This window comes from Rana temporaria, chromosome 2 (genome assembly GCF_905171775.1).
Source record: "Rana temporaria chromosome 2, aRanTem1.1, whole genome shotgun sequence".
In the NCBI taxonomy this organism is placed as follows: Eukaryota; Metazoa; Chordata; class Amphibia; order Anura; family Ranidae; genus Rana; species Rana temporaria.
The window spans coordinates 244,154,992-244,168,509 of NC_053490.1; the positions used below are offsets into that span (position 1 = coordinate 244,154,992).

The 13,518-nt window shown below is 45.7% G+C and overlaps 1 protein-coding gene across 1 annotated transcript in view; it reads right to left on the minus strand.

The window, feature by feature from the left end:
* SUMF2 (sulfatase modifying factor 2) overlaps positions 1-10,347 on the minus strand; it is a 31,401-nt gene extending 21,054 nt beyond the window's left edge. The window contains exons 1-3 of the mRNA XM_040336734.1: positions 10,181-10,347; positions 6,177-6,333; positions 4,254-4,368 (exon numbers count right to left, since the gene is read on the minus strand). Coding sequence (XP_040192668.1) covers positions 4,254-4,368; positions 6,177-6,333; positions 10,181-10,238 — 330 coding nt within the window. The 5' untranslated portion in view covers positions 10,239-10,347. The remainder of the gene's footprint in view (positions 1-4,253; positions 4,369-6,176; positions 6,334-10,180) is intronic.
* Positions 10,348-13,518: the final 3,171 nt, after the last annotated feature.

Genomic DNA, 13,518 nt, shown 5'->3' on the forward strand with positions numbered 1-13,518 from the left:
ATCCTTAGTCTGTATTGTGGTTTGAAAACGGTCACATGACATTTAAAAAAAAGTATCGGTATTCGGTATCGGCGACTACTTGAAAAAAAGTATCGGTACTTGTACTCGGTCCTAAAAAAGTGGTATCGGGACAACCCTACTATATACCAGTCCCTGCGCCTCCCAATCCCTTTCCTAACCCATGACAGCAGATGAAGGATCTTTTCCCTGCACCTGCTGTCACAATTTAAAACCAGCGTGGTTGTGTGGGGCTCTGCACAGCTGTGTCATTCATTCACAAAACCTTTCCTTCTGTAGTTCTAGGGAATCACTCACAAATAGCCATTAACTTGTTTTGTCCCTTACTATAACATTTAGTTAACTACTGTACCTAGAAAAGCCACAATGTATTGGATACATTACTGCCAGTCAGAAGATTAAACTATTAACTTAGCTACCCTCAGACTTTAGATGAAACTTTAGATGAAAGTCAGGAAGCCAGTCATTTTCAGCTTGATCAGGTGAACATATTATGCCTATGAGTTCTATGAGCCATAAGCTGTCATGGCAGGAAATGGTTTTGTCAAACCTGCTTTTGTACCCCCTTTAAATTCACATGAATCCATGCTAGTTTATGGAAAGTATCTCCTACTCCTCCAAGTTTTATTGGACAACCTTAGCATTCAGGCCTGATGCATTTTTAGTGCTTTTTGCACTACAGAACGTGTCAAATTGACAGTAGTGTAAATCTGCAAAATGCACTAAAAATGCATAGGTGTGAATCAGGCCTTAGGGACCACTGCTACTGATTTAGTCTTCCAACTTCAGTATTCAAAGTATTTTGGAATATCTAGGATGGGCTTTCAGCATGTTTCAACAAAATGTGTGTTAACATTAAATATCACATAGCCCAATCTCAGCATTTATATCTACTTGATGTATTTGCTGGAACTTTTAGACCCCATTCACACCTGAACGACAGCCGCGTTCGGCGGTAGCGGCGTATTTTGCCGCGGGTGTGAAACTTTCAATTTTTTTTTTTTTTTCAAAAGTCTTCCCATTGCTGTCAATGGGAAAACGCCACTGTCGCCTGAAAAAAAAGGGTCCGGGACTTTTTTTCAGGCGACAGGCGTTCGGCGTCTATGAGATGTGAACCATCTCCATAGACAGCAATGGGAATTCTCCCCTCTAGTGGCAGAAGCGTCCGGCGTTTTGTCGCTCAGGTGTGAATACAGCCTAATAACAGTGATGTTTAAAATAACTCCTATGGTGACCTATTGAGGTCAGAGGTAATAATAGGATTTTATACTCACCGTAAAATCCTTTTCTCCGAGTTCATGGACGAACACAACCTTAATCTTGACAAAGTGGGTATTAGCCTTCCTTTAGGAGTGACTAGGCAGAAACTTCTAGAAAGTGTTAACCACATCACACACACCCCCTACAGCTTAGCCCAGGGGGTGGGCCCTCTGGGTATAGCCCCTCTCTCTGCATCTCGCAGGTCAGTTCGTCAAAAAGCAGTACAAACATAAAAAGGAGGGGTGGGTGCTGTGTCCGTCCATGAACTCAGATAAAGGGATTTTACGGTGAGTATAAAATCCTATTTTCTCTTTCGTTCATGGACGAACACAGCCTTAATGACGTCCCAAAGCAGTGTCAAAAAAACGAGGGGTGGGAACAGCATAAAAATAAACTTCACCCCAAAACAAAACAGAGCTCCTCAACTGAGTTGCAACTCTAAACAGCCGACTGCAAAACTTGTGGCCAAAAGAAGCATCCGAAGATGCACTCACATCAACCTTGTAGAATTTTGTGAAAGTGTGAACGGACGACCAGGTCGCCACCTTACACACCTGGGAAACAGACGCTTAATGTCGGAAAGCCCAAGAGGCACCTATAGCCCTGGTCGAATGCCCCGTGAGAGGAAAGGGGGGGCGCCCGACCCTTTATGGCGTAAGCCTGAATCACTGTCTGTCGGATCCACCTTGAGGTGGTGGCCAACAAGACCGCTAGGCCCTTCTTGGGACCAGCCACCGAAACAAATAGTGAGTCTGACCTCCGGAACAGAGCAGTAGCGGATAGGTACACTCTCAGAGCTCGGACAACGTCGAAGGAATGCAACGCCGCCTCTTTAGGATGCAACAGATGAGGGCACAAGGATGGAAGTACAATGTCCTCATTGAGATGGAAGGCCAAACGACCTTAGGTAGAAAAAAGGCTGCGGACACAGCACCACCTTATCCTTGTGGAAGATCAGATAAGGAGCCTTGCATGACAAGACTTTCAGCTCAGAAACTCGTCTAACTGACGTAACAGACACCCAAAAGACCACCTTCTGAGAAAGTGTCAACAAGGGAATCTCCCTAATCTCTTCAAACAGTGGTTTCTGAAGCACGGAGAGGACCAGATTCAAGTCCTACGAGGTAGCAGAGGACAGACCGGAGGAGCCACATGCCGAACCCCCTGTACAAATGTTCTCACTAAAGAGTGAGTCACCAGGGGTCGTTGGGGAAAAAAAAACAAAAAACAGCCAGGGCAGATATCTGCCCCTTAAATCGTACTTAAAGCAAGCTTTTGGTCCACCCCGCGCTGTAAGAACAGCAGGATTCTGTAAACCAAATAAGTCAGTGAATTCCACCTAATTTCCTTGCAAAAGGCTAAGTAAGCCTTCCAAGTGCAATGGTAAATCCTCCTAGAGGATAACTTCCTAGCCTTCCTTATGGTAGGAATCACAGAATCTGATAGGCCCCAGTCTTTCAATTACCTGGCTTTCAATAGCCATGCCGTTAAAGCCAGCGACTGTAAATCAGGATGAAGTATGGGACCTTGTGACAGCAGGTCCTCTCTCAGCGGTAGACGCCAAGGGACGTCTGCTACTAGATGCACTAGATCGGCGTACCAAGGACGTCGAGGCCAATCTGGAGCAATTTGGATCATTGGAGCTTTAGAGGAGGGAAGGCATAGATTAGCCAGTACTGACTCTACAGTGCCACCAATGCATCTGTTGCGTCTGCCCAAGGGTCTCTTGGCCTGGCCACAAACCTCAATACCTTCCGATTTGAGCCGAGACGCCAGGAGATCTACGTCTGGCGTGCCCCATCTTTGGCAAAGGAGCTGAAACACATCCGGGTGCAGAGACCATTCTTCTTGGTCCAGCATCTGGCGACTCAGGTAGTCCGCCTGCCAATTTTCCACTCCCAGAATGTATACGGCCGAAAGGGCCGGTATGCTCCTTTCTGCACACCTCAGGATGTGAGCGACCTTTGCAGCCGAGATTCTTGTTCCTCCTTGATGGTTGACATATGCCACCGCCGTGGCATTGTCCGACTGGATCCTGACTGGACGCCCATGTAGCCTCAGACCATGTGGAGAGGCACAGCCTGATCGCCATGTATTCTCCTTAACAAGGCAGAAAAAAAAAAAAAAAAAAAACACTGATCTGCGAGATGCGGGGCTGTAGGGTGTGTGTGTGTGTGTGTGATGTGGTTAACACTTTCTATAAGTTTCTGCCTAGTCACTCCTAAAGGAAGGCTAATACCCACTTTGTCAAGATTAAGACTGTGTCCATCCATGAACGAAAGAGAAAGTATTATTCATCTTGAAATAGAGTAGAGGAGGATTATTCTCTGTTTAAAGCGGAGTTCCAACCACAATTAGCATTTTTTAAAATGTATGTCCTTTCATCATGCGTTTTTATAATATAAATCCGGTCACTTACTATTTTACGATACGCATAGATATTAAAAAAAAATAGTTTATAAAACTATGTCTACACCGTTGTCATTTTGCTTGTGGGCATTGTGAAGCCTACAAGCACTTACTTCCTGGAAGTCTTGAATGGGGAGTGATAATTGGACAGCGTACTGCATCCTGGGAAATGATGACACACATTTCCCAGGAGCATTGAGGGAGATGATGTTAGAATCCTAGGTGATTTCAAAGGCAGATTTCATGGGACCGCATAGCAACAGGCATTTCCAGATGAGTAAAAACATTTTTTTTACTTTTTTAGGTCTAATGAGCACAATAATGAAAAAAATTTGGGATGGAAACTCCACTTTAACTTTCTAATAGTTTTGGCTGATTAGAGGATTAATATGTGCAGTTGTATGTGGACGTGCCTTGAGCTGACTAATATTTTAGGAACGGATCGATTTTTAATAGTGGTGGATTGGTTATTTATAATAAAGGATCCACGAGAGTACTATTAGACTTTATTCTTCTTTTTAAACATTTTAAATATACAGATGGGTCCAAAACGTGCACAAAAATACCTGCAACTTCTGAGTAACTTTTTTCTTTAGCTCCTCTATCACAAAGTCTTCAAAGACAAAACTCCATCCAAATGATTCGGCTTCTGACTTATATTTTGTTGCTCGCACATATTCCCTGGAAAAAATAATTAAAGTGGTTCTAAAAAGGCAGAAGGTTTTTTATCTTGATGCATTATATAAAAAAAAAATAATAATAATAATACTAGTCAGTGAGCCAAATGAGGAGAGAGAAGGGGCAGGGCCAAGCCCCAGCTCTATGTCTTAATGGACACAGAGCAGCAGCTCAGCTGCTTGCTGTGGGGGCGATTGGCAGGAGGAAAGGGCCAGACGCGCTGGCAAGGATCGGGCTGGTCTATGCAAAACCACTACACAGAGCAGGCAAGTATAACATGTTTGTTATTTTTAAACAAACAAAAGAAAAAAAAAAAAAGAAGACTTTAATATCACTTTAAGGCCCCTTTCACACGGGGCAGTGGCGGTATAGCGGCCCGATTTTTTGCATTGGCTAGCGGCCAAAAAAGGGTTAAAACCACCTGCAATGCACCTCTGCAGAGGCGCATTGCCGGCGGTATTACCGCGGTTTCCCATTGATTTCAATGGGAAGAAGCGGTAAACACCCCGCTCCTATACCGCTCCAAAGATGCGGCTAGCAGGGCATTTGGAGCGATCCTGCTAGCGCACCGCTTTAGTGTGAAAGCCTTCGGGCTTTACAGATGTACAGAGTCTACTAGGCTGTAGATCAGGGATCCTCAAACTACGGCCCTCCAGCTGTTGTAGAACTACACATCCCATGAGGCATTGTAACACACTGACATTCACAGACATGACTAGGCATGATGGGAATTGTAGTTCCTGAACCACTGGAGGGCTGTAGTTTGAAGACCCATGCTGTAGATAATGACGACATTTGAAGAAGTGTGCATGAAGCAGGGCTTTCTGAGTAATAAATAAATGTGTGGAATCTGTTCTTATACATCTAGTCTTTGGATTAAACTTCCCAATTATATACAAGCGTTGGCTGCAATTTTCCTACATTGTTGAGGCTGATGTAAAATGAAAAAGAATGATGGCAGTGCCGTTTTTAAATAGTGACAGCAGATGCAAGAAGAAAATCCCCACTTGTCGTAAGGGAAGGGGAACAGGGGGAGAGGCTGCAGATTCTGGAACATGTTCTACCCCAAAAACGTGTGGAACATGCAAGATGTTGCAAAAGTGAACTTATCCTTTAACATGGTTTATCAGAAATCATCCAAAGATTTTCCAATCCAACTCTATGACAGCATAGCAGTCTACTGTGTGTTTTATGTACAAACACAGTCAGACTGCTATACAAGTGTGCAGGAATCATTTTAAATCACTAAGTTCAGTGAATACCTTTTATTCACTGAACTTAGTCAACAATCCATAATCCACACAGGATTTTTGACAACACCTTAAAACCTGTTAGGGCCCTTTCACACGGGCGGATCAGTAATGATCCGCCTCCGTGTGTCCCTCAGCTCAGCGGGGATCCTCCGTAAAATCCCTGCTAAGCCGTCGGCTGACAGGGCGGTCCCCGCACACTGTGCAGGGAACGCCCTGTCTTTCCTTCGCTCTCCCCTATGGGGGGGATCGGATGAACATGGACCGTATGTCTGTGTTCATCCGATCCGATCTGCAGACGGGAGAAAAAAAAAAATAGGACATTCTTCCGTCCGCAAAATCGGATCTTTGCGGAGGCGGGTGATTATGGGTGTCAGCGGATGTCTATCCGCTGACACCCACAATCACATAGGGACCAATGTATGTCCCGTTTTCATCCGCAAACGGATGGATGAAAATGCGGACATACGGTCCGGTCCGCACATGTAAAAGGGCCCTTACTTGCAGGGAGTATCTCTCTAAATATAAGCAAACCTGAAAACAAGAAATTAATAAACTAACCTGAAATCCTTGTTGGTGACTGGATATTTGTCAATAGAAAACGGATTCACCATGACTTGCTTAGCTGGGCCCTCCCCATCTTTACTATCAGGAGCATTTGTTCCCATCTTGAACTTTCCTCCATCAAGTTTAACCATTGAATCATGTTGTTCCTGTCCTGCAATGGAAAAATCATATAAACAGCCCCAAAAAACAACAAGTCTTCAAAGTTCAACGACACATTGACAGATAAAAACATCAAGATCCTTGGGATGTTAGTACCAATCATGTACAGGTTCCTTTGAGGGTGTCAGCATTCAAATCAATATGATAATTATACCTATGGATATTAAGAGATGAAGGTGGAACTTAAATAAAAAAAAATAGAAATAAATAGCCATTAAAGAAATCAAATGACAAGCAATTTTTGAAGCAATATTCACCTTTAGACTGGAGCTATGGCTCACAGTACTTCTGTTCTACCATCACTAGATATCCTCAGTCTTCTGGGTTGACTGACAGCCAGTATCATTCAACCCACTTCCTCTGAGCCCAGGCTGTCATGTCCGAGCTACCTATGACTGGATGGTGAAGGGGAAGTTACAAAGTGATCAGCTTCTCCCTCTGCTATTAAAGTGGCTCTAAAGGCAGAGAATGCAACACAGTAAAATTCCTGTGTATAGCTCCCCCTCCTAATAACTTACTTGAGCCCCATCTCGATCCAGCAATGTGCATGAAAGCAGCAGCTCTCCCTGGTCTCTCTCTCCTAATTGGCTCACACAGCAATGAAAGCCATTGGCTGCTGCTGCTGTTAATCACAGCCAGTGAGCCACTGAGGAAAGACAAGGGAGCAGGGGCCAAGCCACAGTCTGTGTGTGAATGGACAATGTCCATTCACAGGTGCGCAGCTAGGGAGACAGCCTTTGAGCAGGGGTCTTAAAACTGGCGGCCCTCCAGCTGTTGCAGAACTACTAGTCCCATCATGCCTTTGCCTATGGGAGTCATGCTTATGGGAATTGTGGTTCTACAACAGCTTGAGGGCCACCAGTTTTTTTAGACCCCTCCCTTAGAGGCTTGCTAATGGAGGCACTCAGTGGCCGGGGGAAGAGCAGCAGAAAGCAACGGTAGGGGACCCAAAAGAAGAGGATTGAGGCGAGGCTGCTCTGTGCAAAACCATTACACAGAGCAGGTCAGTATAACATATATTAATATATTTTTAAAGAATAATATACCGTATTTATCGGCGTATACCGCGCACTTTTCTCCCCTTAAAATAAGGGGAAAATCATGGGTGCGCGATATACGCCGCTCTGTGACGCCTCCTAGCCGTTATGCGTGAGAAGCCGAGCGTGGCCGAGTGTACTGCGTTCGGTATATGTCGGCGGCGGCATTCAAACACCGCGCAGGAATTCGACTCAGAGACAGCACAGGAAAACACCACCGAGGCCGCAGACGGCCGCCGGACAGGACAAGACCGCCGATGGACGCCGGGCAAGACACCGACGAGGGGCATTCAAACTAAGTATTTTTTTTTTTCTGAAATTTCCCTTGCAGGTTGGGGGTGCGTGCTATATGCGGGTCCGCGCAATACCCCGATAAATACGGTACATATTTGTACTTTTAGAATCACTTTACCATGCTTCTTGCCAGCACATAATTGGATAGGCTCCTTCCACTACTTTTGCCTCTCCCATTCTTACCACCACTGTACCAAGTCAAATCATTGCCCCTCCAAACATTGAAATTCACTCAACATTCTTAGCAGATCCACGCTGTGTGACCCACAGGGTGCTGCGGCAACTCCTGGACGTGTTGTTTTTGCTCCGAAGAGGGCCATTTCTCTACAACAGAGCGGTGCAGGCAGCAGAAAGTGTAAGTTCTCAGTCATTTACAGGTATGTGCTTTCCTGTAGGACTTTTACTATGCGACAGGGTTGGTTTAAGGGTTGTTTCACCTTTACTAGCAAACTGCTTAACCAGGTGAGGGGCACCTATAAATAAAAACAAACTGTGCAGCTCAGACCAAAGTTAAATATTACTCTTTCCATAGTCCATAGATGTGGGCCATTTTACCACTTGATGACCGCAATATGTATATATACATTGCGGTATGCAAGTGGTTTACCGGGACTATGGCTGAAGATATCGGCTATGACCCTGGTATCTTTTTTTTTCCAGCAGGCGGACCGCTTTCTCAGGAAGCCAGTCTGAGCAGCTCATAAGCAGCTGGAACAGTTTCCCCAAGTGACAAGAGGGGACTCCTGCCAGTATTTCTTACGGCTTCCACTGATTCGCCCAAGAAACGATCCAGCAGTGCGGCCGGCTTCTCTCATAGGCAACCAAAGAGTCAACACTCTTTGACCTACTATGGCCTTGGAGGACTGGAGTGACATCATGACGCCGATCCAGGCTGGAAGAAAAAAAAAAAATGATATATATTTATATTTTTGCTTTTAAAGTTGAAGAGATTTGGGGTCTTTTTGACCCCAGATCTCTTCATAAAGAGGACCTGTCATGCTTATTGCTACTACAAGGGATGTTTACATTCCTTGTAATACAAATAAAAGTGATGAAAATAAAAATAAAGTAAAGTAAAGCACCCCCATACATGCAGAAGCGTACGCACACGCAAGTCACGTACGCATATATAAACGGTATTTAAACCACACGTGAGGTATCGCTGCGAACATTAGAGCGATAATTACAGTGCTAGACCTCCTCTGTAACTCTAAACCTGTAAAGGTATTTAAAGTGTCGCCCATGAAGATTTTACTGTAGCTTGTCGCCATTCCACGAGCAAATGCGATTTTTCAAAGTGTGACGTGTTAGGCTTGATGTAACATCTTTCACCTTATACCAAAAAAAATTGGGGTAGCTATTGTGGGGTTTTTTTTTTTTTCTTCCATCAACGTGTATTTTTTCCCTGAAGAAATTGCATTTGCAAAACTGTGCCGCAAATACTGTGTCACATAAAAAATTGCAACAATCGCCATTTTATTCCCTAAGGTCTCTGCTAAAATAAACATTTATAATGTTTGGGGGGGGTTATAAGTAAATTTCTAGCAAAAAAACAAGTGGTGAAGTTCCTCCTGAAGCCTGCACAAAAAAACTCAGAGATGGCATCATACCATCCTGCCTTGTTGCTAGGATGACGGCCAGTAGGTACTTATCTGCACCAAGGACGAGCTACGGAGTGTTCGCACACCCCACGTGCAGAGCCCGCCAGGAAGTCGGCACTGCGCTGCGATAATCACAGGCAGTGAGACATCGTCCCTGTGCGCGGCTGCAGAGATCGGGAAATGTCTCACTGTCTGCGATTAGAGCAGCGCCAACTTCCTGGTGGGCTCTGCATGTGGGGTGTGCGAACACGCCTGAGCTCATCCTTAATCTCCACCATCACAGGAGCGAGATGTGTGGGTCATCATCGCCTCTGCTGCAGGATCACTGAGCCTAGGGGTACTGTGACAGGGGGGAGAATGCATATGAGGGGGGTTTTAATTGGAGCGGTCTAGTAACAAGGCAGGGTGGAGTGATGCCATATCTGGGAGTTTTTCAGCCAGTCTTCAGAAGGCATGTACATGGCTCCTGTAGCAAAGACATTATTGAACTTTGGATTTGTATCTATAGATGCTCCTTATTGGGACAGGCAGTTTCATAGTAAAGGTGAAATCACCATGTAATGGATGTAACATGATGACAAAGATTTGCACCAACATTGTGACACATGCCAAGGGCTCTAGGGCCACCAGGTGATTAGCTAACTACATACCTTTCATTACTGTATCACAGAAACAACTACTAAGCTGGCATTATATAACAAGACCCCATTTCTATGGGTCAGTCTTCCCACCATAGTAAACCGAGCATACAGCTACTGGGAAAGAAGGTTGTGTAAAGCACAGTGCACTGCCCGTTATCTCTACACAATAATATTAGTCTTTCCAGACACTACAATAACTCCAATGGCTTGCTGTTCGTAGGAAGATGTGCTATGACCGGTGTAGTGCGGCTCATCTATCGTCTCACCCTGTGACAGCCCCAGTACACACAGGAGGAGCACCGCCACCCGCTCCGAGCTCCTCATTCTCCACTCCGCTCTGCTCTGCTTCCTCCACAAACCCGGAAGTAGTTACCGGGCCCGCCATCTTGGAGGAGAACGGATGGTCCGCACGGTGGCGCCATCTTTCCTGAGCCAAGTGTGGGCAGGGAGTTATAAGTGTGACTGTGTTTTCACAACGTTACTTTTAAAATAAATGGCTCATGCACACCGCAGTGAGTGTTGTGTTGACAGGTGTTGCGGGTCTAAAGAGCTCCATGTGACTTTAATAGTAAACTGTTAGCACAGACGAACTGCAGCATGCAGAACGTTTTTAGGCTGTTTTCCATTGCTGTTTGGGGGGGCTGTAAAAGCAGCTGGTTGAATTCTGTTTTAACTGCCTTCCTGAGTAGTAAATTCGGAGTTCAGAGTTCCCAATTCCAAAGTACTGAGCTTCAGATTCCAAGTTACAAATCCTGAGATCTGGGTTCTAAATTCCAAGTGCAGAGCTCCAAATTCTGAGATCAAAGATCTGAGTCCTGAGATCCATCTTCCAGATTCCGAGGTCTTGAGTCTTGAATTCCAAATCATGAGATCCAAGTTCCAAATTCTGAGGTCTGAGTCCTGAGATCCGTGTTCCAGATTCCGAGGTCTTGAGTCTTGAATTCCAAATCATGAGATCCAAGTTCCAAATTCTGAGGTCTGAGTCCTGAGATCCGTGTTCCAGATTCCGAGGTCTTGAGTCTTGAATTCCAAATCATGAGATCCAAGTTCCAAATTCTGAGGTCCTGACTTCCAAGTTCTAAATTCCGGGTTCTAAATCCTGAATTCCAAATCCTGAGATCCGTGTTCTGCGTTCCAAATCCTGAATTCCCAATTCCGAGTTCTAAATTCCAAGTTCATAGTTCTGAGTCCTGAATTCCAAATCCTGAGATCTAGGGGCCAGATTCACGTAGAATCGTGGCGGCGTAACGTATCCTAGATACGTTACACCGCCGCAATTTTTCATCACAAGTGCCCGATTCACCAAGCACTTGCGATGAAAACTACGCCGGCGGCCTCCGGCGAAAGGCGGCCAATTTAAATGGGCGTGTGCCATTTAAATTATGCGCGCTCCCGCGCCGGACCTACTGCGCATGGTCCATTTCTTAACTCCCGCCGTGCTTTGCGTGCCGTGACATCATTTTTTTGAATGGCGACGCGCGTAGTGTACTTCCGTATTCCCGGACGGCTTACACAAACGACGTTAAATTTTGAATTTCGACGCGGGAACGACGGCCATACTTTAGCCAGCAATACGCTTGCTGACTAAATTAAGGGCACCAAAAAAAAAAACGACGGGAAACTTTGCGACGGGAAACTAGACTAGCGGCGACGTAGCGAACGCGAAAAACCGTCGTGGATCCGCCGTAACTCCTAATTTGCATACCCGACGCTGGTTTACAACTCAAACTCCCCCCAGCGGCGGCCGCGGTACTGCATCCTAAGATCCGACAGTGTAAAACAATTACACCTGTCGGATCTTAGGGATATCTATGCGAAACTGATTCTATGAATCAGTCGCATAGATAGAAACAGAGATACGACGGCGTATCAGGAGAAACGCCGTCGTATCTCATTTGTGAATCTGGCCCCAAGTTCCAAATTCCAAGCTCAGAGTTCTGAGTCCAAAATTTCAAATTCAGAGTTCTGAGTCCAAAATGTCAAATTATGAGGTCAGAGTTCAGAGTCCTGAATTCTAAATTCCGAGTTCCGAGTCCTGAATTCTAAATTCCGAGTTCCGAGTCCTGAATTCTAAATTCCGAGTTCCGAGTCCTGAATTCTAAATTCCGAGTTCCGAGTCCTGAATTCCAAATCATGAGATCCGAGTTCTGCGTTCCGAGTACTGAATTCCAAGTTCTGAGTTTTAAATTCCGAGTTCTGAGTCCTGAATTCCAAATCCTGAGATCCAAGTTCTGCGTTCCGAGTCCTGAATTCCAAATTCTGAGTTTTAAATTCCGAGGTCAGAGTTCTGAGTCCTGAATTCCAAATCCTAATATCCAAGTTCCTGTCACGAATGTCACATCTACCCCAATGCAGGTGGTCAGACACTATAGCTAGCTACTGTGTGCTTCACATATAGCAGCCCCCTTTCCCTTAAGGCAAGCATGCCTACCGATACTTGGTTGCCCCCAGGACTTATACACAATGCTATATTGCCTGGACACCACACCAGGGAAGATGCGAACAGAGCAAACAGCAGACTACTTGCAGTTGAGGAGACAGATAGCATGGTTCTGTGACAGTCCAGGTAAAAGACAGGCTGAGTTCAGGAAGTCCAATATCCAATCCGGGTCATACACAGGGAAATCCAACAGCAAAGCAGGGCAGACAAACGGGAGGCTTGATCGGGAACAATGCAGGCAACGCAGTCTTTATCACAAGCAAGGGATAGAGTGTTTGGTTTGCTTAAACAGGTGACCGACCATCAATCACCTTGCAGATGAACACAGACAGGGAGAATGCAACAGCCAACACCCAGATGCTGGAACGAGGAGCAGGAGCACTAAGTGATCCTAATATTAGCAGGGGCACCCGTACCCTCAAAGACAAGCTGGACATCCGGCACAGGACCATCAGACTGGGCAGAGATCCATGAGGTCAGGCGGGTTAGCAGGGGACGTGTCACAGGGTTCAAGCCGGACAGCTGAAACATGAGCGGAACACAGGGAGCTCTAAAAAAGAAGGTTGAAAGCCCCACCTGGCCAAATGAGACAGTATATCCAAAGAATGGATCGAACCTCTTAGACCGGTCAGACTGGGTATAGTAGAAGTAGGGTGAGGCCAGGTTACAGAAAGCCCTCAATAAGAAAATGCAGGATTCTCTCAATGGGCATGGGCTGGACCGGCACTATTGATACAGTGGCCGATCGAGCCGCATCGCCAAGCGCAGCTACTGTCTGAATCGCATCACCAGAAAGTCCCGAATAAGAAAAAACAGGAAGTTCAATGGGCATGGGCTGGACTGGCATAACTGATGCAGTGGCCGACTCGGCAGGTGTAGCGACTGTCTGAATTGCATTGCTAGGCGTAGCAACTGTCTGAATCGCATCACCAGGTGTATCGACTATCTGAATTGCATCACCAGGTGTAGCAACTGTCTGAATCGCATCACCAGGTGTAGCGACAGTGGAACTTGCGGACAAGTTAGCCTGGTTGTGCATCCAAGGGAGTTTAGCGAGTTTCCAAACTGGGCTCAAGGCTATGAGACAACGGATAAGGTTGACTTCGAGGAGGAGAGGATTCAGGCTGTGGCAATTGGCTGGAGAGGTGACCTGTAGAGAATTCA